The following is a 26,446-nucleotide window of genomic DNA, read 5'->3' as shown; positions in this document are numbered from 1 at the left end:
AACTATCATACCATTCCCCACACGAGAGGCATAAAGGTAAGTCTCGCGAGTTCCAAAGATTCGTTTTTTACTATTAGATGGGACGCAATAACTTAATCAATGCCCCACCGCCGGGGAGAGGCAGAGGCGGCGGGGAGAGGCAGCAGAGAACAGAGGCAGCAGGGGAGGAGAGAGGCAGCAAGGGCTGTCTCTGCCTGCGCGGCCTTGTCCACGCGGTTGAACTCGAGCGAGCCGATGCGCTCGAAGTCGATGTGCAGCGGCTTGTTCGCGACGAAGAAGAAGCACTTGTCGAGCGGGTACAGGAAGCCGTCGTTGGCCTGTGCGATGGAGGCGGACGCACGAGGTCGGGGCAATCTCGGCAGGTCTCGGTATGTCTCGGTATATCTCGCGGCAGATCTCGGCAGAGCTCGGCAGAGCTCGGCAGATCTCGGCAGAGCTCGGCAGATCTCGGGAGGTCTCGCCTTGAGCGAGCAGCGGATCGACTTGAACTTGTCCTCCTTCTCGCCGTTGAAGCCGCCGACCTTTGGCCGCACCACCTTCTTCTTGGTGAAGGCGCACATCACCTTTGGCAGCAGGTCGACGAGCTCCCCGCTCTCGGACCGCTCGAGCTTGTCGTCGAACCGGCGCTTGAGCTCGGCGGAATCGAGGGCGATCTCGAGGTCGACGGTCGCGTCGCGCGGCAGCTGCATCACGATGTGCGGGTACATGGTGGCGCCCTGGCGGAGCGGGTGCTCGAGCGAGACCACGAAGGCCATCGTGTAGTTGTCCTGCTTCGGGAGGACGTACACCGACGCGACGTTGGTGTAGAGCACCTTGTAGTCGTACGTCTTGCCGTGCAGCTTGAGGAACTTGTCGAACATCTCGATGTCGTATCGGCCGCGCGGGACGGTGAGGCCGACGTCCTCGAAGGTGGCGAGCGAGGTGCCCGACGCCTCCAGGTCGCCAGACTCCTTGATCTGCGCGACGAGGGTCTCTGCCGGCGCCAGCTCCTCCTCGTCCGCCTCGTCGTCGCGCGCGGCCGCCGGCACGTGGAAGCGGATCCCGACGACCATCTCGTCCTCGGGCGCGGCGGTGTCGTCGTCGGCGAGCTCGATGATCGCCTCCTTGCGGTTCGAGGCGATCGCCTGCGACACCGCCGCCAGCGGGATCTCGAGCGCCGCCTTGTCCTCGACGCGGAACGCGAGCGAGGTGCCCTCGACCAGCGCCTCGCCCCAGTTCCACCCCTTCCACGAGAAGGCGACGTCCTTGAGGTCGAGCTCGAAGACGCGGGCGCAGTAGTCGCCGACCACGCCCCTGTCCTGCGAGCGCAGCCCCACGAACGTGTGCGAGAAGCCGCCCTTGGCGCGCAGCTTGAGCATGCACGCGTACGGCGGCGCCTTTGCCCACTCGGCGCCGCGCAGGTCCGACTTTGAGATGGCGATGACGTGGCCAGTCTTCTTCGACTTCCAGCCGAAGCCGCCCGAGTGCATCCGCAGCGTCCCCAGGTTCTCCTCGCGGTGCTGGTCCTTGCCGGCAAGCAGCACGTTGCCAAACTGTCAACGGGCGGCGCAGACGAGGGTCGGGCGGCGCGAGGGGCGGGGGCGGAGGGGGCGGGCGAGCGGCGCGTGCAGGCGCGGGAGCGCGGCGTGGGCGGGCCCTTCGAAACCTGCTGGGTCTCTGGCTCCGAGGCCCCAGCGGATGAGCTAGCCGCTTCCGCCATTCGCGCAGCGCCGCCGCCACTCTCGCGCCAACGCAGAGAAGCAGAAATCGCACCGGCAACAATCAGGGGCTCTTTTGCCCGTAGCCAGCTCCCCGGCTACATTCCCGTAGCGGCGAAGGAGGCGACTGACAGTGATTTTGCACAAAAGAAATCAAACCGGGCGATAAAAAGAATTTTCCCCAACCAGGAAAAGAATACATGCGCAAAGTTGTTTGCTTGGGGGAGGTTAAGGTTTTTCAGTAATCTCACATCGTGATTCGTGTGTGATTCGTGTGAAGGCTTGTGCGTCACAAAAAACTTGTACTTGAGATGAGATCTCTCCGCACCCGCGGGCCTCCGAGCGAAATACAGACCAAACACACGCCGTGAGCTTCAACTCCTTCCATCCCGCACTGAGTTGCGCGATCCCCGTTTAATGCTCGAGGATACGCTCGAGGGATACGGGCCGCCGGCCCCTCGTTCTCCTGCTGCGCGCGCGCGCGCGGCCAGCGCACGCCTCAAAACATGCGCGCTCGCATCCGTGTGCCTCCATGGGACACTGGAGTAGACTACTCGACGTCAAAGCTCAGGTCGACCCCGAACCGCGGGCCTTTGCGCCTGCGTGGGGCAGAAGCCGGAGCTCATCGCAAGGGAAGACGAAGTCGGGAACTGGGCGGCACAGGCCCGCGCGCCTGCTGAGGTCGACCGAGGCGCTGGCGAGCAGCGTGAAGGAGTCGACGGTCGAGCGCACACTGCCGGTCAGCGCCCCCGTCTGGTCCACGCCGAGGCAGACCAGCTGGCTCGGCGACGGCTCGGCGCATGCGGCGACCTGCAGCGCCGCCAGCTTGCGTTGCCGCGCGTCCCAGAGCAGCGAGCCGCCGAGCGCGGCCCACGGACCGGAGGCGCCCTCGGCGGCGCCGAAGCGGCGGAGCACGCCGAGCGAGCCGACCAGCCCCTCCTCCTCGTGCGGTAGCTTGAGCCCGGTCTGCGCCTGTTCTCCACTCCACTCAATCACTTCATCAGAGCCCTCAACCTCGGGAGCTTGAGCACCGCCCGCGCCATCACGCGTGAGCTGCGCAGAGCAAAGGTGGCGTCGGTGCCGCCACGCAGCCAGAGAAGGCGGCAGAGCTTCCTCCGCTCCTCCGCCAGGCGCGCCGCGTCGAGCGGGCCCGCCGCCGGCGCGCCCGCCCCGAGCGCCTCGCGCGCACCCGCGCCGAGTGCCTGCGCGACACCCGCGCTGGCAGCAGCCTGGTTTGTGTCCGGCGTCGCGTGCAGGAGCAGCTTGCCGAGCTTGGTCATGAGCACGGAGTCCTCGCGCCGAAGCTCCTCGCACAGCTGCGCCCGCTTGGTCTCCTTCATGTTCTCCGCCCTCTGCGCGTCCAGCCTCACCACCGACGCCTTTGCCAGCCTCGCCAGCGCCTTTTCCTTTTCGTCGTACGCAGTTTCGGCAGCGCTCAAGCGCGACTTGAGCTCTGCGGTCTCCCTTTCGAGCGCCTCGCACCTGCTGGTGGACGCGTCCAGCTTCTCGCGGAGAGCGCTCACGTCCGCACCCATTTCGTGTGCGCCAGTCGCTGGCGAACCTGCGCGGCGCAAAACGGGATCCGTGGAGCGGTGCGGTGGTGGAGCGGTGCGGCGGTCACACATGCAGGGGTGCTGAGGGGTTGGCGAGGCGGCGGCGGCGCAGGGGAGCAGCTTCCCACGGCACCCCTTGCCACGTCCCCGGCGCCCCGCCGACCCTCCCTCGGCCCCGGCCCGCCCCGCCCGCGCTCGCGCGCATTACCTAACGCCTCGTTCCGCCGCGAGAGATGCACGGCGTGGGCAGCGCACCCGCTTCCCGAGCGCACACAGTCGGCGCACAAAAATAAAAGAAAAAAGCTTGCCGAATCGTTTGTGTTCACACCTGCAAGAGCAGGTGTGAACCGATTTCGGCCTTAGCCGTCGCCTTGCGGCGGCGGGGCGGGGCGGGGGGGCGGAACCATTCTAATTTCTTCTTCCAGAAAAACCCGCGATCGATGGAGAAAGCCTCGACTGTCGCAGCCCACATCGCCTCGCTCTCGGCCGACGCCTCGCTGGCCCGCGCATCGCTCCGTGCGTTGGCCACTGCGCTGCTGCCGCCCACCGGTGAGCGCGCGGCGCTGCTTGACGAGCACGCCTTCGACCTCCTCGAGCCGCTGCTCTCGCTCGCAGCGAGCGCCACGCCACGGCCGGCGGCGCGAGAGGCGCACGCGCTGCTCGCCGGCCTAGCGACGGTGGTCGGCCCGCGCGAGGGCGTCGTCATGCTGCTCGGCGTGCTCTCCGCCGGCGCTCCGCCTCGCTCCCAGCTTCTCGTCGTGGCCATGCTGGCGGCCGTGCTGCCTCGCGTCAGGCGGCGGCGGCACGAGATGCTGTCCTCGACGCTGGAGGCGCTGAGCGCCCGATACCTGGCGCGGGGAGCCTGGCCGGCAGCGGACTGGGACGCGGCGGCGGAGGAGGAGACTGCGGCGGCGGAGGAGGCGGCGGCGGAGGAGGCTGCGGCGGCCGAGGCAGAGGCAACGACGGCGGTGGAGGAGGCTGCGGCGGCGGCAGCGGGGGCAGGGGCGGAGCGTGAAAAGGAGGCGGTGGGGGCGGCGGAGAGGGAGGAGGTGGAGGCTGCGGTGGCAGGAGAGGCGCTGGAGGCGGCCACACGGAGCGACTCGGGCAGCGGCGCAGCTCTGCTTGCGCTGCTCGCCCGCTGCGCCGCGTCAGTGATTCCAGATGGGATTCCGGATGGGGCGGGTCAGAGCACAAGCGACGAGCGCACGGCCGACGCCGCGCCGACGCACGCCGTGCTCGAGACCTTCCTCGAGGCGCTGGTCGAGAGGGCGGCGAGAGAGGGGCTAGGCGAGATCTAGCCGAGATACTGCCGGTCGAGAGTGGGTCGGAGTCGAGGCTCCCCTGCCGCCCTGTCTCGGCTGCGGTCTCTAACCTCCGCCAGCTGGCCCGACAGGTGTCGAGGCTCCGTGCGCCGCCCTGTCTCGGCTGCGGTCTGCCCGTGCCGCGATTCGCGCGCCGTGTGAACGGCGTCTCTTCACACCTCATGCCGTGAACAGGTCGGTCTGTGTCGCGTCGCGCGCGTCGTCGGCCTCGGACACGTCGCCGCTGGGCACTCCGCCGAGGCTCGCCCGCGCCGTGCAAACCCCAACCCCAACCCTAACCCCAACCCCACCCAAACCCAAACCCTAACCCGAACTCACCCTAGGCTTGGCCGCGCCGTCTACGCGCACCACCGCGCTGGGGCGCACCACCGCGCTGGGGCGCCGCCGAGTCGGCCGCTGGAGTCGGCTGCCGGTCTGGCCCTGCTCCTCCTCTCTGCCTCTGGGCAGGGCTCCTCGCGCCTGCGCTCGTGCGGCCGCGAGCTGCTATGGCGAGGCATGGAGGAGGCGGAGGGCGAGGCGGCCGCGGCGAACGTCTGGTCGGCGGAGAAGGTCTCGGAGGCGGGGGCGGAGAAGGCGGAGGCGGAGAAGGTCTCGGAGGCGGGGGCGGAGAAGGCGGAGAGGGGGGAGGCGGAGGCGGGAGAGGCGGGAGAGGCGGGAGAGGCCAGAGCGACGGCGGCCGGAGATGCGAGGCGTGGGGCGGCAGCTGGGCCGGGGGGTGCGTGCGCCGGGTGCGCGCACGCCCTGGTTGAGCACATGGCGACCGCAGCAGAGCAGGCGGAGATCTAGCCGAGATCTAGCCGAGATCTAGCCGAGATTCACCGAGATTCGCCGAAAACTAGCCGAGATCTAGCCGAGCACGCAATCATGACTTCGTGAGAGCAGGCCGAGCGCGCCGCCTCCTACGCAGCGCTGCAGAGGCTTCTCGACCCGCACCGCGGATCTCGGCCATATCTCGGCCATATCTCGGCCGTGTCTCGGCCATATCTGGCCCATATCTCGGCCGTAGGCTGGTGGATCTGCACAGCGTCGCGTCCCGGCTGGTGCTGCTGCAGGCGCTGCTGCGGCGGTGCGGCCACCCGAAGGCGGGCGAGATGACCCGAGATGACCCGAGATGAGCCCGAGATGACCTGAGATGACCCGAGATGACCCGAGATGACCCGAGATGGCCTGAGATGACCCGAGATGACCTGAGGTGACCCGAGGTGACCCGAGATGACCCGAGATGACCCGAGGTGACCTGAGGTGACCCGAGATGACCCGAGATGACCCGAGATGACCTGAGATGACCTGAGATGACCCGAGATGACCCGAGGTGACCCGAGGTGACCCGAGATGACCTGAGGTGACCCGAGGTGACCCGAGATGACCCGAGATGACCTGAGATGACCCGAGATGACCTGAGGTGACCTGAGATGACCCGAGATGACCTGAGGTGACCCGAAGGCGGGCGCGCTGCTGCTGCACCGGCTGAAGCAGGAGCATCTCGACGAGACGCGCAGGCGCACCTCGGGCCACCTCGGGTCACATCTCGGGCCATCTCGGGCCATCTCGGGCCATCTCGGGTCATCTCGGGTCATCTCGACGAGACGCGTAGGCGCGGCGGCGCGGCGGGTGCGGCGGAGGGGGCGGGTGCGGCGGAGGGGGCGGGCGGGCCCCACTTCGGCGCCGCGGCGCTGCTGCCTCTGCTCCGCACAGTGCTCGACGAGGCTGCTCGAGGAGGCGATGCGGGCTGTAGATGCCGAGCAGGCTCGGCATGTGTCCGTGTGATCGAGCGAGCAGCCAGGTAGAGCCCGCGTGCTAGTGCCACAACGGACCAGGCGAGATCACCCGAGACCACCCGAGATCACCCGAGATCACCCGAGATCACCCGAGACCAGGCGACGCGGCCCTCGACGAGAGTCTGGACGCCATCCTTGGCGCACTCAACTTGGCGCGCCTCCTCGTCGCCTCGGCACTGGCGGCACGTCGCGGCGGAGGAGGTGGAGGAGGCGGCGGAGAAGGAGGAGGAGGCGGCGGCGGCGGAGGCGGCGGCGGAGGAGGCGGCGGCGGAGGCGGCGGCTCCTCGTCAGGAGGGTCCTGCGGTGCGGTAGGGGGGCGGCTCGACGGCCTAATCAATTGACTCATTCGTGCATCCGTTAGGGGGCGGTTCGCCCGGCCTCGAGCTGGCGGCGGCGGCGGCGCTGCGGCGCGAGACCTTGAAGCCGCTGGAGGCGAAAATGCGGCACGAGATGGATGCGGCGTGGGCGGCGGCGCGCGAGGAAGAGAGGCGTGGCGAGGGCGGCGGGGTGGCGGCAAGCGGCGGCGACGCCGCCGTCGCCTTCACGCACCTGCAGGTGGCGCTGGGCGTGCTCGAGCGATTGTCCCAGCTCGTCGCCGAGCTGGAGAGGGAGGTCGGTGATGTCTCGACGGTGTGATGTCCTTTCACATTTGCCAACGAGGGGGCGTCTGTACGCGAGAGACCGCCGTGTAAGCGTGTGCGCCGGGCGGGGAGCGCGCTACGCCGATTGCGAGAGGGGCGGGTCTATTGAATACTATTACTAGACGCCCGGCCACCGCACAGGGAGCCCCGTACCTATACTTGTCGGGGGCAGTTATTGCGAGGATGTGCATGTTTTCGGCCGAGACAGTGACGACGCGCTGGCCCACCCCAAGGTCTCGACCTGGGTTCTTGGGCAGCAGCTGATTGTGCGAGCGGGCTGTGGCCCAGCCAGCCGGAAGCTGCTGCCACCAGCACCAAGAAACCCCCCGGGGAGGCCGTTTACTTGCTTGCTCTCTTTCTGTGGACGCTGAGCTCCGAGACGGGGCTGGAACGAATGGATCGAAACCGCGAGTCTCATTCTTTTTTTGCGGTGGCGCGAGGACGCCCACGTGCCACGAGAGGGTGATGATGGACGACAGTCAGTAAGTAGCAACCCACTGTACCGACCGACCGACCGACCGACGCTCCAATCGTAGCGCTCGTAGCGCTCGGCCGAGCAGGGTTGGGGAGGGACGACAAGTACCTAACACTTTCGAACCTCGGGGGAAAGAGAAATTCCATCCGGGTTCGGCCGTTCCATGGTCCATGGAAGGATGCAACTCTAGGTGCAGTTTTCGCCCGCCGAGCTCTACTGTCAAACGACGCGGACACACACCCAGCTAGATGCTCGCCCGCTCCCTCCTCCTTGCGGTGGTGGCTCTGCCTGTCGCCTCAGTGGCTCCGAAACCGTACAGCGACGACAGCGGAGGCACGCCCCGTGCTCAGCCAATGCACGGCAAACGAGGGCTCGACGTCGCGGCGGCGCTAGAGAACCACGTCTATGTTGCAAGTGATGAGTTTGACGATACCCTGGTTGAGGCACAAATCGAGTGGGAGATCATGCATAAGCCTCCGCCCCCTCCGTCCCTACCTCCACCGGGCATGGACTTCTTCTTCTTCAAGTTCCTTCGCGCAGAGCCTTCAGGTGCGGCACCCTCAGTCCGTGGAGCGAGCGTCGCCGCAGCGGCCCTCGGCCTCGCCGCCCTGCTCGCGGTCAGGACGGGCGCCTTTGCGCGCGCTCGCGCGGTGCTGGTCTAACCTACTGCAGTGAGACCATCTGAGTATCTAGGTAGCGCGACGGGGCGCTCTTGGTGGATTTTGGTGAGAGAGACCGACATCTTCGCATGTTGTGACTGTGGAGGAGTGAGTGAGTGAGTGGTGCTGTGGTGTTACTTGTGAGTCTGGGCTGGCGCCGTCGGTGGTGTCGTGTGAGTCCGTCCTCCACTGGTTTCTGTGTGTGCGCGGAGGGACGCCGCGCCGCGTGCGAGATCGATTTGTTCCCCTCCGTCTTCGTTGTGTGCTCTTTTGCGTGCGTGACACACACTCACTCACATACGTGGTGACACGACGTGTGTGCTCTCTCACACGAGATCTGTCGCGCTGTGCGTTTGTGTGTGAGAGGTTGTGATGTGGGCTTGGATTGTGTCTTTGCGAGGAGGGAGCGCGCTGCTCGGTTAGATAAGAAACTATGACGGAGACTGAGCCGAGGGGCAGTTCTTCGCACCGGCAGCGCGCCCTCAAGCAGCGCCCAAGCGAGTTTCGTCCTCGAACAAAGTCCGTGAGTGTGCAGGGTGGTCATGTATCTCTATTCTAATCTCTCGCCTCTTGGAGCAGCGTGAAGCCGCTTCGCGACAGGGTGCCAGCGTCGAAGTCGGCGTCGAGAGGCACGTGCACGCGGTGCAACCCGCGCGGGAGCACGCGCGCAATCGTCTCAAAGATGCCGTCTACCCCGTGAACATCAAGGCCAAGCACAGGGCCGTCATCCTCTTGCAGCACCGCCGCCTCTGCATTGACACGGACCAGCAGGTGGCGAAATAGGAGGGTTGGTACGCCGGCGTCCTTCTTCGCCCCTCTGTGAATTGCAATGCTCGGTGGCTCCTCCTCCCGCGCGTTCCAAAAGCACAGCCACAACCAGCACAGGCGGGCGTAGACGGGGAGAGAGGCGGCAAAGGGGGCGAGCATTGTCAACGCAAAGGGCATGATGCTCTCGTGACTGCAGAGCCACCTGGCGCGCCGACTGATGCAGAAGACCCACGCGTTGAATGCTCCAAAGCAGAGACCGAGGAGCGCGGCGGCTGTGCCCACGGCAGCCTCGCACAGGCCGAGCCAATGCAGAGCGGATCGGGTGGACCGGCCGTGGAGGCCATACTGAGCCTCGCGGAAAGCCCGCCAGCGCGCTGCAGACGGCTTGAATGAGACTGTGCTGCCACGCTGCATGGCCCGGAGCGACGCCTCCCACTGCCTCAGCCAGCAACCAGTGTCAGGACAGGGTACGAAAAAGGGGAGCGGACGCAGCCTATCTGGCATGTGGCCGCGATAGGACGGCAGAGAGAAGAAGAGAAAAGCGAGGCCAGCCGTGAGGAAGCAAGTCCCCAGGCCGAGGAGGAAGGAGTGGCAGGCTTGGCTCCAGTGGGTGGTGGAGCTGCGCCGCGCGGCCAAAAAGCAGCACGCCACGCCGATGGCAGCGCTGAATGCGCCGCGGAGCCTCCACACCGGCGCGGGGTTGCTGAGCGTGCCCGGCGGGGTCTGCATCAATCCTCGCTACCCAATGACCTACGAGAGAGAGTCGGGAGTCACGGCAAGTTGCGTGCGTCCAGCTCCGCGTTATTCTGTTTCCGCTTTGTTGTCTTGTTTAAATTCTTTTCCTAGTGAGCTCCACTAGAGTTTTTCATTCTTTGACTTATCGCCGAGCACTTCTCGGGACTGTCTGTGCTTGTGCGTCTTGGGTCCGGGGTTTGTGTTTTTATTTATATGCGCAAAACATCAACAACGCTGCTCGCAACATGCGACAAACAAAACAATAGAGTTGTTTGGTATTGCTAAAAATCTCTCTCAACATGCGTGTCGCGCACTCATTTGGTATTGCTAAAAATCTCTCTCTCTCATTCATGACCGGTCTCAATGTCCCACCCCCCTGCGCGCGGGCCTTCAAGGCCCGCGGGTAAAGGGGGTCCGCGAGATCCTCTGGAAGGCGGCGAACGTGCTGCAGAACAAGCTGACGCGGGCCCAGTACCTCGATGAGGTGACTTGGGCCACCAAGAGCTGGTTGGGGCTGCAGAAGCAGCGTATCTCAGTCGTTCTTTCACACGGCCATCGCAGAGCAGATTGTGAATGAGCTTGCCTGCGGCGAGGGCGGTCGAGTGCACGGAGCAAGTGCCTCGCCGTCCTCGCAGGAGTCGCTTCTAGGCGGCTCTCGTGGTGTACCTGTGTTAGTGCTAGTGCGCGCCAGTCCCGTGCCCAGTGTCGTGCGAGGGAGTTTTGTTGTAAAAAATTCTCTTCCCGTGGTGTGCCTGTGTTAGTGCCAGTGCGCGCCAGTCCCGTGCCTAGTGTCGTGCGAGGGAGTTGATTGCAAAATTTTCTTCCTCGATGTCGGGGTGGGGTGTGAGGGTGGGCGCCGGAGTGGTGTGACTGCTCCTGTGGTGCGGGCGACGGAGCCGTCGCCCGCGCCTCGCCTGTCGCGCGAATCGTCTCGTGCGACCGAATTATGGGTAAAATTCTTTTATTTAAAATTCTTTTTCTCGCACTCCCTCACCCACTTGGCGCAAAATTCTTTTTTCTGGAGCGCGCTCAAATTCTTTTTCTCAGTCCCGTGCCCAGTGTTGTGCGAGGCGTTTGCTTTTAAGATTCTTTTTCTCGCGATATATATATATATGTCTGCCCCGCCTCGCGCCGCCCTCGCCCCCGCCGCCACCGCCGCTCCCTCGCCAGACACGCCGCCGCCCACCCGCCTCCTCGACCTCCCCACGGACCTCCTCGTGCGCGTCGTCTCTCGCTGCGACCCCGCCGACATCGCTCGCGCCGCGGCCGTCTCGCTCCTCTTCAACGCCTCGATTGCGGTGGAGGGCATCCGCTTGTGGGCGCAAGAGCGCGGCTTCGAGCTGCCGGCGCAGCCAGAGGGCGAGAGCTGCGCCGTGCGGTGGTTGTGCTTCGCTGCGCTGCTGCGCGAGTCCAACCCGCCGGCGAGGGCGGCAGCAGGCGCTCGGCACAGCGTCTTCATCGACGGCGAGGGGCGGCTCTCGTCGTGCGGCAATGCGTCGTCCTTCAACCCAGGGGCACTCGGCCACGGTGAGGGCGTGACGCGGCTCAACACGCCGATCCGCCTCCCGTCGACGCTGGGTGAGCGCGTCGTGAGCGTGTCGGCTGGGTTCAGGCGCAGCCTCGCCCTCACCGCTGGCGGCAGCGTCTGGAGCTGGGGCGATGGAGGCGACGGCCGGTTGGGCCACGGTGACCAGCAGAGCCAGTGGCAGCCCAAGAAGGTCGAGGTGATCGCTGGCGAGCGCGTCATCGCCGCGGCGGCTGGAGGCTTCCACAGCTTCGCCATCACCGCCGGCGGAGCCGTCTGGAGCTGGGGCCGTGGAGAGGATGGCGAGTTGGGCCACGGCGACAGGCAGAGCCAGCTGGAGCCGAAGAAGATCGAGGCGTTGGCGGGCCAGCGCGTCGTCGCTGCTTTGGCGGGAGGTCTGCACAACCTCGCCCTCGCCGCCGACGGCGCTGTCTGGAGCTGGGGCTGGGGAGGTGGGGGCCGGTTGGGCCACGGCGACGAGCAGCCCCAGCTGCTGCCCAAGAAGATCGAGGCTTTTGCTGGCCAGCGTGTCCTCGCTGCGTCGGTGGGATACGCGCACAGCCTCGTCCTCACTGCCGACGGCGCCGTCTGGAGCTGGGGCCTTGGTTACCATGGCCGGTTGGGCCACGGCGACCAACAGAGCCAGCTGCTGCCCAAGAAGGTCGAGGCCTTTGCTAGTCAGCGTGTCGTCGCTGTCTTGGCGGGAGGCTTCCACAGCCTCGCCATCACCGCCGGCGGAGCTGTCTGGAGCTGGGGCGAGGGAGCCTTTGGCCGGTTGGGCCACGGCGACGAGCAGAGCCAGTGGCAGCCCAAGAAGGTCGAGGCCTTCGCTGGGCGGCGCGTCGTCGCTGTGTCGGCGGGACGTGAGCACAGCCTCGCCCTCACTGCTGACGGCGCCGCCTGGAGCTGGGGCGGGGGCGAACACGGCTGCCTAGGCCACGGAGAGGACCTGTCGAACCAGCTGCTGCCCAAGAAGGTCGAGGCGTGGCCGCCCAGCACGCCCGCATCCGCTTGACTTGGAAGGACTGAACCGCAAAGATCCTTGCAAGACAGCTCTATGCGCAGTCTGCAGGGCCACGCGGGGAGCCGTCCCTGACCCGGCGCTTTCGTACTGCATTTACTCGCTGTATGCTCTCGCCGCTATACCGGCCAATTTAATTTAATAGTATTATACGGTCAGCCCGAAGTGGGGCGACCGTCGGCCTCGCGTGTCGCTCCGTCGTGAGGGGATTTTTTCTAATTCTTTCCTCACAACACGGGCCCCGGTCAATGCGTTTCTTTTCTTCGAGCGACACAGTACGCGGCGCGAGCCTACGACGCCGGCCCGGCCCGCCCGCGTATGGCCCATCAACTACACAAATCAGGGGCGCACGCCCAGCTTGGGCAATCGGCGCGGCCGCCTCAGAAGCGCCAGCCGGAGCGGCGGACGGCGCGCAGCTTGCGGAGGGGCACCGCGCCGCTGTTCTCCTCGAGGGGCCTCCAGATGTGCTGCAGCCCCCAGAGCGAGTTTTGGACCTGCTCCTGCTCGCTCAGCTGGTACGAGAAGCGCGGCCCCTTCGGCGTCTCGACGCGGACGACGTCCTTCTCGCCCGCCGCCGCCGGCGTGAAGGCGAAGAGGCCCTCGTCGATCAGCTGCTGCGCCACGCGGTAGTCTGCCTCGAGGGTAGCGGCGTCGGCGTGCACCTGCTCCCAGCGTGAGGAGGCGTGAGGAGGCGCTGTGCCCGCGGCTCCGCCTCGAGGGGCGGGCGCGGCGTGCGCCAGGTTGAAGCAGCCGTGCACCGTCGTCGCGTCGACCGTCTGACGGATGCGGCAGCCAACCTTGATGCACGGCGCGCAGTACTCCCCGAGGAAGGAGGGGAGCGCGCGGATCCGCGCCAGCTTCTCGTGGTGCACCTGAGGCGCGCGGGAGGGGCGGCGAGGGTGAGCCGTCGCGAGGCGCGCCGCTGCCACCGCCGCAGCCGGGATGGCGCGGCGCTCACCGCCGTGATGGTGCCGTCGGCCGGCGAGCGGATCGTCACCCACGCGCCGTGCTTGAGCAGCGGCGAGCGTGGCGTGGCGGGGAGCGACGCGAAGGCGGGCGGCGCAAAGGCGGAGTCGCACAGCGCCGAGACTTGCGTGTAGCCGAGGCAGGCCTCTGCTATCGGCAGCCAGATCCCCTCGCCGCCGTGCAGCCGGCAGTTTACCTGAGCCGAGGACGACATACGCCGAGATGGGCCGAGATGGGCCGAGATACGCCGAGATGCAGCCGGCGGATGTACCTCGACGAGGACGGGTCCGCGCGCCGTCGCCATGATCTCGGAGTGCATCGCGCCGTCGGTGATGCCGAGCGCGTCTAGCACCGCCGTCACGTATGCGACCATGCCGCGCAGCAGCGGCTCGTCCGCCTCGACGTTGTGCAGCCGCATCCCGTGGTAGACGACGGGAGAGCCGTGGTAGTCGCGCTTGTCGTACTTCCAGAGCGCGACCACCTTGTGCTCGCCGGCGCGGCTGACCGTGTCGACGACCCACTCGTCGCCCTCGAGGTACTCTTGGCAGAGGACGGCGTAGTTGTCGAGGCCGAGGATGTTCTTGGTCCCCTCGAGCTTGCCAAACGCCAGCCGCACCTAAGGCCGGGGCAGGCCGGGGCAGGCCGGGCGTCAGCGGAGTCGCCACGGCACTCGGCACATGCACTCGTGCATGTGCATGTGCATGTGCATCTCGAGGCCCATGTCTCGAGCGCACCTCCGCCGCCGAGTTGCAGATTGTCACCCCGTCCGAGCCGGCCCCCTCCACCGGCTTGACGACCGCCTGGCGAAGGAAGGGTCCGAGAGGGGTCCGAGAGGGGTCCGAGAGCCTTTCGAGAAGGTTCCGAGAAGACGGGCAGCGGGCCGCGCCTTGAAGCGCTTGGCTGCCGACGCCTCGATCGTGTGGATGAAGGCCTCGACGTCGTCGTGCGTGTGCGCCAGCCGCTGGTGCACCGCGTCGCAGCCCGCGGACCGGATCGCCTCGCTCTGCAGGTACTTGTTGCGCCGCAGCTCGAGCGCCTCCCGAGGCAGCGAAAGCGCCGCGCCGCCAGCAAAGGCCGCCGAGAGCTCGGCATGCAGCGAGACGCCCGGCTCGGAGCCAACCAAGAGGTGCGTGACGCCCACGCCCCTGAGGGCCGCCAGTGTGCTCGCCACACGGCCCTCGTGCTGGATGGTAACCTCCCAGTCCACCTCAAGTCCGGCGGCGACGAGCGCCTTGACGCTGTCGGGAATCGTGTCGGAGAAGACCCGGCACAGCCTATGGCGTGTGAGCCTGGCGGTGACAGCGAATGGTAGGAATAGCGAAAGTGCCGATTGCAAGGAAACGGGAATGGTAGGCGGCGGCGAGGGTGCACGACCTGTAGCCCTGCGAGCTGAGATGCTTGGCGAGGCAGGCGCCGGTGGAGATCGGGTCCACGATTGCCACGCAGAGCGTCTCGAGCTTTCCACCGCTCATCGCCGTCGCACTGGCAGCCGTCACCGTGTTGCCAGCAGAGTCGACGGTCGTTGCCGACTCTAGCTCCGCGGGCATGGTCTTGAGTCGCTGTTGAGTGCACGAGGGATGCGACCCGGAGCGGCCTGTGCGTTTGCCGAGGAGCTTGATTTCTTGTTTCACGGCCCACCCCGTAACTAGATTCTTTTTCTCGCGATGTCCACCCCGCCGGGATGTCTGTGGGCCCGAGAGCGATATGCCATGTCCCCCTTGCGTTGTTTCATAACATCGAAGGCTAAGCTCAAAAAAAATTCATGCGATGTCGACACCGCCGCGCCGTCGCTCGCGCCGCCTCGCCTCCGCCTCCACCGCCGCCCCCTATCCAGACACGCCGCCGCCCGCCCGCCTCCTCGACCTCCCCACGGAGCTCCTCGTGCGCGTCGTCTCTCGCTGTGACCCCGTCGACATCGCTCGCGTCGCGGCCGTCTCGCTCCTCTTTCACGCCTCGCTTGCGCTGGAGGGCATCCGCTTGTGGGCGCAAGAGCGCGGCTTCGAGCTGCCAGCGCAGCCAGAGGGCGAGAGCTGCGCCGTGCGGTGGCTGTGCGTTTCGGCGCTGCTGTGCGAGTCCAACCCGCCGGCGAGGGCGTCGGCAGGCGAGCGGCACAGCGTTTTCATCGACGGCGAGGGGCGGCTCTCGTCGTGCGGCTCTGCGCTGTCCTACTATCCAGGGCTGCTCGGTCACGGCGAGGGCGTGACGCGGCTCCACACACCGACCCGCCTCCCGTCGGCGCTGGGCGGCGAGCGCGCCGTGAGCGTGGCGGCTGAAGTCAACCACAACCTCGCCCTCACTGCCGGCGGGGCCGTCTGGAGCTGGGGCGGTGGAGGCTCTGGCAAGCTGGGCCACGGCGACGAGGAGGAGCAGTGGCAGCCAAAGAAAGTCGAGGCCTTGACTGGCCAGCGCGTCGTCGCCGTGTCGGCTGGAGGCGCGCACAGCCTCGCAATAACTGCCGACGGCGCCGTCTGGAGCTGGGGCTATGGATACAACGGCCGGTTGGGCCACGGCGACCGGCAGGCCCAGCTGCTGCCCAAGAAGGTCGAGGCCTTTGCTGGCCAGCACGTCGTCGCCGTGTCGGCTGGAGGTCTGCACAGCATCGCCATCACCGCCGACGGAGCTGTTTGGAGCTGGGGCGGTGGCCACTCCGGACAGCAAGGCCACGGCGACAGGCAGCCCCAGCTGGAGCCCAAGAAGGTCGAGGCCTTTGCTGGCCAGCGCGTCGTCGCTGTCTCGGCGGGAGCCGAGCACAATCTCGCCCTCACCGCCGATGGCAGCCTCTGGAGCTGGGGCCGTGGAGAGGAGGGCCAGTTGGGCCACGGCGACCGGCAGCAGCAGCTGCTGCCCAAGAAGGTCGAGGCGTTGGCTGGCCAGCGCGTCGTCGCTGTCTCGGCTGGAGATGGCCACAGCCTCGCCCTCACCGCCGACGGAGCCGTCTGGAGCTGGGGCTATGGATACAACGGCCGGCTGGGCCACGGCGACGAGCATCGCCAGCTGCTCCCCAAGAAGATCGAGGCCTTTGCGGGGCGGCGCGTTAACGCCGTGTCGGCTGGGCTGTACCGCAGCTTCGCCCTCACCGCCGACGGCGCCTTCTTTACCTGGGGCGAGGGCGGCCACGGCTGCCTAGGCCACGGAGAGGACCTGTCGAACCAGCTGTTGCCCAAGAAGATCGAGGCGTGGGCGCCGGGGCAGTGATGCATGCCCGGGCGAGTACGGAGTAGAGGCACTCGCACGCACTCTCGAGGTCTCTTCATGGAGCAGGGTTCGAGATGATTGCTGATTGGGGGGTAGGGTAGCGGTAGCGGGTACGGGGTAGGGCCGGGGTAGGGGGTAGAGCGTCAGCTACACGCCCAAATGGAGGGGTAGGGGTGTATGGGGTGTATGGCGTCTCCACCCGGCATCCTACCCCCTGACTCCTCCGGCCTCGAACCCAGCACCGAGCCGGGAACATATGCTCGCCGCGTTGACCGCTTCGCTCGCGGTCGCCCATCCCGCCCGGCCGCCGCTCCGCGCCCAGCTGCGGCTCGCCGCCGCTCCGCCTCCGGCCGGCTTTGAGTGGGGCGCCTTTGACCGGGCCGGACTGCTCGAGAAGCTGGACACGCAGGTCGTCTCTCGCGCGGTCCGCCTCGCCAACCACGTCCCCGCGAGCGCCTCACTCGCCTATTTTGGCCTCATCTCGACGACGATGATGTCCATGCCGATGCCGATGATGGTCGGCGGGGTCGCGACGCTGCGCTCCGTCATCACGCGCGGCGTCGGCCCGACGACGAACGAGGCCTTCGCGGCTCTCTTCCCGACCCTGGTCACGCCGGCGAACTTCGTCTTCCTGATCTGGCCCGCCATCTCGCTGCTGCAGCTCCTCACCCTCGCCAGCTCCGCGCTGCCGCTCCCTGGCCGAACGCCTCTAAAGCAGGACAGCCTCACGGCGCTCGCTGCTGCAAACTGCGCCGCGACGGCGTGGCTGCTGTTCGCCTCAAACGCGGCGGCGGGCGCGCTGCCCCTTGCGTCGTCCCTCACCCTGCCCCTCGTCCCTCTCCTCGCCGGCTTCCCGCTCCGCAGCGCCGGCCCGCCCCTCGGGCTCCAGCGGCTCGCCTTCTCGGCCTGCCACCTAGATGCAGCCACCTAGTGCGGAGCAATGCTGGGCACAGACCCGCTGCCACCCCGCCGGCACTGGCGAGGAGACTTGCGTCCGCAGCCCTCGGTAGTCACGCGAGGCGCAGGAGACCGCAGCCCCACCCTCAGCTCCCTCTGTGCGTGCACTCTCAAGGTCTACGCCGCCTTCACGACCCTCGCCTCCTTCCTCGCGCTCGCCGTCGAGCTGCAGCATGGAGGCCGAGACCTAGCCGAGACCTAGCCGAGACCTAGCCGAGACCTAGCCGAGACCTAGCCGAGACCTAGCCGAGACCTAGCCGAGACCTAGCCGAGACCTGGCCGAGACCTAGACGAGACCTAGACGAGATGCAGCACGGAGGCCGGCTGCCCGTCGATGCGGAACACAGGGTCCGCGCCTTCCGACCGCCACTCGCGCTCGGCTGAAAGTTGAACCGCGTCCACCGTACTCGTCCCTCTTGTCGCTTGTGTCCGCGTGGTGCGCCGAAGTTCACCCCCCTGTACCTCCGTGCGCCTCAGGCCGGCTGCCCCTCGTCGGCACTCTCCCCGCCGAGGCGGCGGCGTGCGTCTTCGTCAGCCTCGCCGCCGCCGCCGTCGCGCCCAAGCAGCGGACAGTCGCCGTCAAGGCCCCGCCATCGCACTGCCCTGTCCCACACGCGCGCCGGGGGAGCGCTGCGCTTTGAATGCCGCGGGGCTGCTGCATGTCCCGGGGCCGATGCGCGGGATGGGCCTGCCCCCTGCCCCGCACACACACAGGCGTGTCGGAGAGGAGCTTGCCTCACCTCGCCTCGCGCCTGCACCTCGTAAGGCGGTCAACCTGCTCGCGCTGACCGGCATCCTCGCCCGCCGGCTCGGCGCGCACGGCCTGCCCTAGATGCGGAGTACACACCCCCCGAGTCAGACTCGCAGTCGAGGGGGCGCGCATCCAGCTGTATTCGGCTGTATTCGGCTGGGATCGTCGCCCGTGTGTAGATGCTGTGAAGACGGGATGCGAGACACCGTACTCCCGCCCTCACACCTGGTCTCTTCATGACGTCAGGCCTGTCCACCGTCCCGTCGGTCAGCTTTGTCGCGACGGTCGCCTGCTGGGCGTGGGCCGCCAAAAAGCTCGTCGCGGGGGAGTGAGGAGGTGTGAGGAGGGAGGATAGCGGCGGACACTTGAGACCAGTGCATAAGACCATGACACTTGTGCGGGGCCAGCTCGAGGCCAAGCCGAGGTGCGCATTGCGATTATGGCATACACGCCGAGAGCTTGGCATCGGGTATACCCGTTACCCCTCTGCCCCTGAGTGTAGCCAGTAGAGAGGGTTCTGTGTCTTCTGAGGTGTTTTGCCACCGCCAATTAACGCATGACTAAACCCTAATCCCGGCTTTCCCCGCGAAAAGCGCGATCCCCTACGCGGCGGGCTAGCTAGCTAGGCTCGATCCCGCTTTCCCCCTTCTAGCTCGTCCCTGCGACTCAGGTTCACCCCCGCCCCCCCCGGCTTGCCGCGCGCGGTGCGTGTGCGTGAGACCTGTGTGTGAGTGCTCAGAGACTGCAGAGAGCGGCGCGGCGTGTGACACATGCACTGATCTGTGTGTGCGTGCGGGAGAGCGGGGCGGGCGGGGGGCTCCAGCCTCCAGCCGGGGGGGCACACGCAGGCACGCAATAGTCAGTCAGTAACGCCGTATACTCACCCCAATATACTGTGTACACACGCGCAACGATCCGTCTCGGGGCTCCTGTCGCCAGTCGCTTCGCTTGGCGTTGGGGGAAAGGTAACGCCGTGCCAATCCACGGATGGTTTTACGAGCTCGAGGTCCACGCGCACACGAACGACCAACGCAAGGTAGCGCACACCGGTGGAACCCAGCGCAGCGGTTCCGTTCCTTACTGTGGAACCGGGGACACAAAAGCACTTCGTCGCGCGCGCACACGCGCTGACGAATACACGCACACTCACAGGCCTCTCAGCACAGCACAGGCGTGGCAGCTAACCACGCCGATAGATCCCATGCGGACGTCTCCCATATTCGAGCGGACGCACTCTCGCGCATGACCGTCCGATTAATGGGCGACAGGAGCGCCGCGTAGAGAGGGCCGGGGATACCGCTCCCCCCCTCTCCTTCGAGCTCTCCGTCGCGAGGGGTGCCGTTCATTTACATGCGCGCGAGCGAGGTTGCAGCGCCCGCGCGAGACGGCGGCAGCCTACTGCTGGGGGCCCGCTCGCGACCGCTTGCGGCCGTTCTTGTTAGTGGTCGAGCGGGTGCGCTTGCCCGCCCGCTCGGTCGAGCAGAGCCCATCGTGGTAGGCCCCGCGAGAGCAGCCCGGCGTGCCGCACGCGATGACCCGCCCGATGATCTTCTTGCGGGCGCGCGGCGCGGGAAGCCGCAGTCCGCCGCCCCCGGCATCGTCACCGCCGCCGGCATCGCCACCGCCGCGGGCTTGCTCAAGCTCAGACAGCCTCCCCCCGAGGTTGAGGACAGAGAGCGGGTCGGCGGACCAGCGCGACGGCGCCTTGCGCTGCCGCTGCGACTCGCGCTCTCCGACGCCGCTCTGCACGGGCGCGGGAGTAGAGGGCGGCGCCTCGTCGTGGGCGGCCCCGGCATCGCCGCCGTGGAGCGGCGGGGCGTCCTTTGCGGCAAGCGGCGTCGGGATGTCCTTTGGAACGACGTCCTCGCGCCACAGTGCGCCGGACGCGAGGCCGCCCCCGTCCGACCAGGGGCTATTCAGCTCGCCGAGGCCGTCGGCGAGGGGCGAGGCGGGCGGGTAGTCGGCATGCACGGCAAACGGGCTCGCCGTGCGAGACCGCGAACGCAAGGCGTCGTCGAACAGGTCAGTCAGCGCCGGCGGCAGGTTGAAGTCGTCGAGCCCTTCCAGTGCACTGAATGCGGGCGACGCACTCTTCGACGTCATGGCAGAGTAGGCGTCGGTGAAAGGGGAACGCGGAGAGCACGTGGCCGAGGCGGGCGACGCGTAGAGCGAGGCGAATTCCCCCGCGAGCTCGCCGTCCTCCTCTGCGCTGCCGTAGCCCTCCCAATCGCTGAAGCTGTCTTGCCCAAATTGCTGGCTCGTGTCGCAGCTGGCGTCTGCGGCGGCGACGGCGACAGTGACACCAACGGTCTCAGCGGCGGCGGCGTTTGCGGCGGCGGGGGCGACGTTGATGAGCGCGGCGGAAGCAAGGTCGGCGGCTTCAAGGGGCCCGTTCTCGCGGAAATGCTGCCACGCCTTGGACGCGGACTCGGAGATGATGCAGCCGTCGGGCCCGTGGTAGTTCCAGTGGTGGCGGTCGCTGGCACCCTTGACGGTCCGAAAGTAGCCGGGCGGCAGCACATTCTGCTTGCCCTTGCCTGCCGGCGTGACGTGCCCCGAGTAGTAGGGGGGCTCGCTCTTCTTCATCTTGCGCCGCGGTGGAGGCGTGGGCTCTATGCGCCTAAAGACGTCGGTGCGAAGTAGTTGGGAGAGTGAGGAACGGGTACTGCTTCGCACAGCAGCGGGCACGAGGCACCCCGCCGCCGGCTTCCGCGGCAGCCGCACGGCCACAATCGTGTTCTTCTTGACCACCGCGGCCTCGGCCTTCACTGGCAGCTTAATGCCGGCGTCGGTGGGGGCGGGAAGGAGGGGTCCGACCGTGGTCGGCGGCGAAACGATCGCCGCCGCGCCCAGCACAGCCTTGGGCTCGGCCGCGACGACCGAGGTAGTCGGCACCGCGGGCTCGTCGGGCTCGGCCTTCTGCATCGGCCCGAGCTTGTTCTTTAGCGACTTGGTCGGCATCAACTCGCCGTCGCACTTGTACACCATCGCCGCCGCGACCGGCAGCTTGGCCTATGATTGTGAGATGCGGTTGCTGACGCAGGTTTGCGAGTGCGCTCAGGTTGTGCCGTCTTTGCTCACCACCGCGATGACGTCCCGCCCCCCAAAGCGGCTATTTGTGGGACCCTCCTCGCGATCGCCCAGCTCGTCGGGCATCGCCTGCTGCTGCTTGCTGCGGAGAAGATTGCCTCGCAATTGACACTAGCACCGGCTGCGATGCAAGAATTTATGATAAACCTTTATCATCGAAAAACCTGGCACGGCACTGGGCACGGGACTGGCGGGCACTGGCACTAACACAGGTACGATGAGAAGAAACGATGAGAAAAACCTAGCGGCCGCAGGGTGGCGTTCGGGAAACAAAGGTGACTGGACCAAGTCCAAGCAAGAGCTCTAGGCTAGCGATGAGAAAAGAAAACGCGAAACCACGTGGACACGTGGACCAAAGAATACACCGACCACAAAGCCAACAATATACCTTGACAAAGAGCGCATAGCCTCCCGTGGCTGGCGATGTCCGATGAGAAAAGAAATCCTAGCCACACGTGGACACCTGGACCAAAGAATACACCGGTGGGGACCCTGCCTCCTCCCCATCCCTCGTTTGGTTTGTCTGTTCTTTCTTTTTTCCAAAGAATACACCGACCACAAAGCCAACAATAAGAGCCGCCCATCATTGCCCTGACGCCCACGGCTCAATCTTCTTGGGGGCAGCAGCTGAGGTTTTCGACAGGTCACACAAGCATCTGCTCAGAAATGAATCAAATGCTCATAGATTCCACCCCGAGGTCGTTTGACGACCCAGCCCAAGTCAGTAGTGAACTCAGGTAGTGAAGTCAGTGTGGACTGCGTGTGGATCTTGATTGTGCTGGATCTGGTGCACCACCGCAAAACAGCAGGGGCCGGAGGCCTGTGGTTTGAGTTGAGATTGCGTGGTCTTAGTCATCGAAGGCGTAAGCCGTAACGCGAGAATGCGTGAGCGTTGCGTCACGCGTGCACGCGTGTAGACGCCGCGTTGTGTGTATGGCCCCAACATGCGCGCTCTGGGGGAGAGTATTCAGTGTAGTGAACGGTCTCGATGTGGGGGCCGCGAGCGTTCACGCGACACGCCAGGACGATGACCAATCCGTGGCGCGCAGAGGACCTATTTGTGAGTCTCCAAACGCATATGCATACACACAGGCACACAACGCGGGCTGGCTTCAACAAGCTCCTCTAGCTGAGCATAGATGGGCCCAGGTAGGAGGCTCCACACCACCTGAATCGCGTCGTGCCACCTGAAAGCCACAAAATGCCGGATTTTGCACGAGACACACGCGGAAAGCGCCACGTGCCTCCACGAGTCCTTTGCAGCTTTTTGCACAAAATGCAGGTGGCTTTAGCCACTTGCTCCATGAGCAAAACAGTCCAAAAAGCACCTGGAGCAGATGGCTTACGCCGCCTGTGGACATGGACAAAACAGTGCAAAAAGCACCTGGAGCAGATGGCTTACGCCGCCTGTGGCCATGGGCAAAACAGTGCAAAAAGCACCTGGAGCAGATGGCTTACGCCGCCTGTGGCCATGGGCAAAACAGTGCAAAAAGCACCTGGAGTAGATTCCAAACGCCGCCTGTGGCCATGTGACCGCTCGGGTGGCGCCAGGTGGCTTCGCCCCCCTCCAAGCCACCTGCCCCCCTCGCCACACCTGCCTGGAGGGCTGGAGCACGTGCGCCACCTGGGCCCGGGCAGGTGGCTCCAGGTGGCTTCGGCCCCTCTAAGCCACCTGCATGCCCCCCCTCGCCACACCTGGAGGGCTGGAGCACGTGCGCCACCTGGGCGTCACTTCGGGAATTTCATCGTGCGTGTTCTTTTGAATAGGAATGTACTATACACCGCCTCGGCACCACGAGCCGCCCCCGCCGCGCCTCCACAATCCACTCTCGCAACTCTACCGCGCAGCCGGCACACGACGTCGACGAGGCCGACAAACAAAGCTCTGCATGGCCTGGTTTATCGGGGATCGAGTGATGGCGTATTATCGGGCAGTCTTCTCATTGGCGAGTCAGACTGCTCAGCGTCGGCAGCAACGGCGCGTGAGCAGCGCAGCCACCGGCTCCTGCGGCGTTTGCAGCCACACCAAACGCCCGCGCGGGCCGGGTTGAAGCCCCAGGCTTATGTCGACGCCGGACATTGATTGTAGCCGCCGATGACCGCCGCAGGCCTTCTTTCACACACCCCACGGTGGCAGTTTGCAGCGCGGGGAGGAGCGGGGAGGCTCGCGTTTGGCAGGCCAGCCCTTCCGTGGCTCGGATTTTCCGTTTCCGAATTCAAACTTGCGCCAGGTGGCGCACGTGCTCCGGCCCTCCAGGTGTGGCGAGGGGGGGCATGCAGGTGGCTTGGAGGGGCCGAAGCCACCTGGCGCCACCTGCCCACCCATCAGGCCCAGGTGGCGCACGTGCTCCAGCCCTCCACGTGTGGCGAGGGGGGCGGGGCAGGTGGCTTGGAGGGGCCGAAGCCACCTGGAGCCACCTGCCCAGGCCCAGGTGGCGCACGTGCTCCAGCCCTCCTCGTGTGGCGAGGGAGGGGGGGCAGGTGGCTTGGAGGGGGCTGAAGCCACCTGTTGCCACCTGCCCAGGCCCAGGTGGCGCACGTGCTCCAGCCCTCCACGTGTGGCGAGGGGGGCGGGGGGCAGGTGGCTTGGAGGGGGCCGAAGCCCTTGGCGCCACCCGAGCGCTTCACATGGCCACAGGCGGCGTTTGGAATCTACTCCAGGTGCTTTTTGCACTGTTTTGCCCATGGCCACAGGCGGCGTAAGCCGTCTGCTCCAGGTGCTTTTTGCACTGTTTTGCCCATATGTCCACAGGCGGCGTAAGCCATCTGCTCCAGGTGCTTTTTGCACTGTTTTGCCCATGTCCACAGGCGGCGTAAGCCATCTGCTCCAGGTGCTTTTTGCACTGTTTTGCTCATGGAGCAAGTGGCTGAAGCCACCTGCATTTTTGTGCAAAAGGCTCTAAAATGGCCGAAATCCCTGTTGGCGCACGTGGCGATTGCCACGTGTGCCTCGGCTAAGAGGCCTCTCCAGGCGAGAGTCAGGTGGCACGACGCGAGTCAGGTGGCGTGGAGCCTCCTACCTGGGCCCATCTCTCTAGCTGAGCGACTAAACGCCCGGCCAGAGGTCAGAGCTGCCCATCATTGCCCTGGCGCCCACGGCTCAATCTTCTTGGGCAGCAGCTGATTCGACAGGTGATCTCCGTGGCCAAGGCAGCCGTGTTCGCCCCCGCCCCAGCTCCAGGCGGCGCCGTCAGCAGTGAGGGCGAGGCTGTGCTCACGTCCCGCCGACACAGCGACGACGCGCTGGCCAGCCAAGGCCTCGACCTTCTTGGGTAGCAGCTGGTCCTGCTCGTCGCCGTGGCCCAGCATGCCAAAGCCTCCAGAGCCCCAGCTCCAGACAGCGCCGTCGGCGGTGAGGGCGAAGCTGTGGCCGCCTCCAGCCGACACGGCGACGACGCGCTGGCCAGCCAACGCCTCGACCTTCTTTGGCTGCCACTGGTTCTGCTCGTCGCCGTGGCCCAACCGGCCGTAGCCTCCAAAGCCCCAGCTCCAGACAGCTCCGTCGGCGGTGAGGGCGAGGCTGTGCGCGTATCCCACCGACACAGCGATGACGCGCTGGCCAGCGAAGGCCTCGACCTTCTTGGGCTGCCACTGGCTCTGCTGGTCGCCGTGGCCCAGCCTGCCGAAGCCTCCCCGGCCCCAGCTCCAAACGGCGCCGTCGGCGGCGAGGGCGAGGCTGTGGTAAACTCCAGCCGACACGCTCACGGCACGCTCGTCCCCCACCGGAGAGGGGAGGCGAGTCGGCGTGTTGAGCCGCGTCACGCCCGCGCCGTGCCCGAGCAGCGCTGGATAGTAGGACGGCGCAGAGCCGCACGACGAGAGCCGCCCCTCGCCGTCGATGAAGACGCTGTGCCTTTTGTTTGCCGCCAGCCTCGCCGGCGGGTTGGACTCGCGCAGCAGCGCAGCAAAGCACAGCCACCGCACGGCACAGCCCTCGCCCTCTGGCTGCGCCGGCAGCTCGAAGCCGCGCTCTTGCGCCCACAAGCGGATGGCGTCCACCGCGAGCGAGGCGTAGAAGAGCAGCGAGACGGCCGCGACGCGAGCGATGTCGACGGGGCCGCAGCGAGAGACGACGCGCACGAGGAGCTCCGTGGGGAGGTCGAGGAGGCGGGCGGGCGGCGGCGTGTCTGGCGAGGGGGCGGCGGTGGAGGCGGGGGCGAGGCGGCGCGAGCGGCGCGGTGGGGCAGACATCGCGAGAAAAAGAATTCACCGCATTCGAAGGTGGCCGCTGCGGAGACGGCCGGAAGGCCAAGAAGAAGAAGAAATGAGCAGAAGCTATGTCGTTACCTTGACAAAAAGCGCATAACCTCCCCCCCCCCCCCCCGTAGCTCGCGAGACCTCGGGAGCGTGGCAACTTGCAAGGGGACGGACGTCGGGGCGCGGCAATCGCCGCCCCGCTGACGCTCATGGAGGAGCTCCGGGAGCCGCTGGTGGGGGACGTGATTCGAGTTCGCCTCCGCACGACGACGGGAAGCATCAAGTTCCCCGTCACCGCCCCGGTGTCCACAAGCATCGAGGCATTCAAGGGTCTCGCGGCTGCGTCGGCCGTTGGCCAAGCTGTTGGATGGACTGCAGAACGGATCGAGCTGTCCCACTATGGCGAGCCCCTAAAGGAGGGCCGCACACTCTCATCTTATGGCATCAAGGACGGCGATGAGATCATGGTGGGCGGCGTGACGAGCAGCGGAGACGGCTCTGGCCGGCTGAGCTATTCGGCCGCGCTGCAAAAGGGTGATGCAATTGCAAAGGAGATGAAGGACGACGATGGTAGGCCGGTCACGATCCGACTGAGCAGCAGCGGACAGAGTGATGCCAAACGCAAGAGCGGCCTCTCTCGGAAGCGCTCCTCTTTCCTCAACCCTGCTCGGCCTAGCGGCACGACCGGAGCGTCGGTGCTGTCGTCTGTCATCACCCTCTCGAGCACTCAGATGGGCGTGGGCGTCCTCGCTCTGCCGCACGCCTTTGCGCAGTCGGGCCTCTTTGGTGGGCTAAGCCTGCTGGCGTCCGGCGCGGTCCTCGCCGCCCTCTCCATATTCCTGCTCAACGCGGCCGGCGCGCGATGTGGACTCGAGACGCCGACGCTCTTTTCGCTCTGCAACTCCCTCCTGCCCGGCTCGGGGGTCGTGCTTACGTGCGCGCTCACGATTCAGATGACGGGAGGCGTGCTCATGCGCCTGGTCGTCGCGGCTGACAACATCACCCTCACCTACGGCGCGGTGGATCGCACCATCTTTCTCCTCGCCGCTGCCCTCTACTTTGTGCCTGTCTGCTTCCTGCGCTCGCTCGACTCACTCCGCATCTTCTCATCGATCT

The 26,446-nt window shown here is 66.3% G+C and overlaps 7 protein-coding genes across 7 annotated transcripts in view; 3 read left to right on the top strand and 4 right to left on the bottom strand.

Moving 5' to 3' along the window:
- EMIHUDRAFT_452808 (hypothetical protein) overlaps positions 1-1,712 on the bottom strand; it is a gene marked incomplete at its 3' end in the record, with an annotated part of 2,399 nt that extends 687 nt beyond the window's left edge. The window contains exons 1-3 of the mRNA XM_005762128.1: positions 1,646-1,712; positions 522-1,505; positions 213-317 (exon numbers count right to left, since the gene is read on the bottom strand). Coding sequence (XP_005762185.1) covers positions 213-317; positions 522-1,505; positions 1,646-1,699 — 1,143 coding nt within the window. The 5' untranslated portion in view covers positions 1,700-1,712. The remainder of the gene's footprint in view (positions 1-212; positions 318-521; positions 1,506-1,645) is intronic.
- A 552-nt stretch (positions 1,713-2,264) lies between these two features.
- Positions 2,265-3,232, bottom strand: EMIHUDRAFT_216316 (hypothetical protein; the record flags this gene model as incomplete). The annotated part of the gene is made up of 2 exons (XM_005762127.1): positions 2,265-2,719; positions 2,911-3,232. The coding sequence occupies 2 exons, from the start codon at positions 3,230-3,232 to the stop codon at positions 2,265-2,267; spliced, it is 777 nt and encodes a 258-aa protein (XP_005762184.1).
- Positions 3,233-3,690: 458 nt separating this feature from the next.
- EMIHUDRAFT_465354 (hypothetical protein) lies at positions 3,691-6,986 on the top strand (the record flags this gene model as incomplete). Its single annotated transcript, XM_005762126.1, has 5 exons — positions 3,691-4,509; positions 4,747-4,788; positions 5,020-5,287; positions 6,450-6,551; positions 6,712-6,986. The coding sequence occupies 5 exons, from the start codon at positions 3,691-3,693 to the stop codon at positions 6,984-6,986; spliced, it is 1,506 nt and encodes a 501-aa protein (XP_005762183.1).
- A 5,417-nt stretch (positions 6,987-12,403) lies between these two features.
- EMIHUDRAFT_465353 (hypothetical protein) lies at positions 12,404-14,687 on the bottom strand (the record flags this gene model as incomplete). The annotated part of the gene is made up of 8 exons (XM_005762125.1): positions 12,404-12,447; positions 12,494-12,836; positions 12,933-13,046; positions 13,133-13,336; positions 13,412-13,756; positions 13,875-13,940; positions 14,111-14,414; positions 14,515-14,687. 7 exons carry the CDS (start codon positions 14,685-14,687, stop codon positions 12,555-12,557), a joined length of 1,488 nt encoding a protein of 495 aa, XP_005762182.1. The 3' UTR covers positions 12,404-12,447; positions 12,494-12,554.
- Positions 14,688-16,591: 1,904 nt separating this feature from the next.
- On the top strand, positions 16,592-18,124 carry EMIHUDRAFT_216310 (hypothetical protein; the record flags this gene model as incomplete). Its single annotated transcript, XM_005762124.1, has 4 exons — positions 16,592-17,167; positions 17,336-17,390; positions 17,770-17,864; positions 18,059-18,124. The coding sequence occupies 4 exons, from the start codon at positions 16,592-16,594 to the stop codon at positions 18,122-18,124; spliced, it is 792 nt and encodes a 263-aa protein (XP_005762181.1).
- Positions 18,125-19,438: 1,314 nt separating this feature from the next.
- On the bottom strand, positions 19,439-21,199 carry EMIHUDRAFT_105488 (hypothetical protein; the record flags this gene model as incomplete). The annotated part of the gene is made up of 2 exons (XM_005762123.1): positions 19,439-21,055; positions 21,125-21,199. The coding sequence occupies 2 exons, from the start codon at positions 21,197-21,199 to the stop codon at positions 19,439-19,441; spliced, it is 1,692 nt and encodes a 563-aa protein (XP_005762180.1).
- Positions 21,200-25,539: 4,340 nt separating this feature from the next.
- EMIHUDRAFT_216306 (hypothetical protein) overlaps positions 25,540-26,446 on the top strand; it is a gene marked incomplete at both ends in the record, with an annotated part of 2,273 nt that continues 1,366 nt past the window's right edge. Inside the window, one exon of the mRNA XM_005762122.1 lies at positions 25,540-26,397. Coding sequence (XP_005762179.1) covers positions 25,540-26,397 — 858 coding nt within the window. The remainder of the gene's footprint in view (positions 26,398-26,446) is intronic.

This window comes from Emiliania huxleyi, assembly GCF_000372725.1.
Source record: "Emiliania huxleyi CCMP1516 unplaced genomic scaffold EMIHUscaffold_69, whole genome shotgun sequence".
In the NCBI taxonomy this organism is placed as follows: Eukaryota; Haptophyta; order Isochrysidales; family Noelaerhabdaceae; genus Emiliania; species Emiliania huxleyi.
The sequence above is the reverse complement of the archived record's forward strand: the minus strand, read 5'-3'. Positions and strand labels throughout refer to the sequence as shown.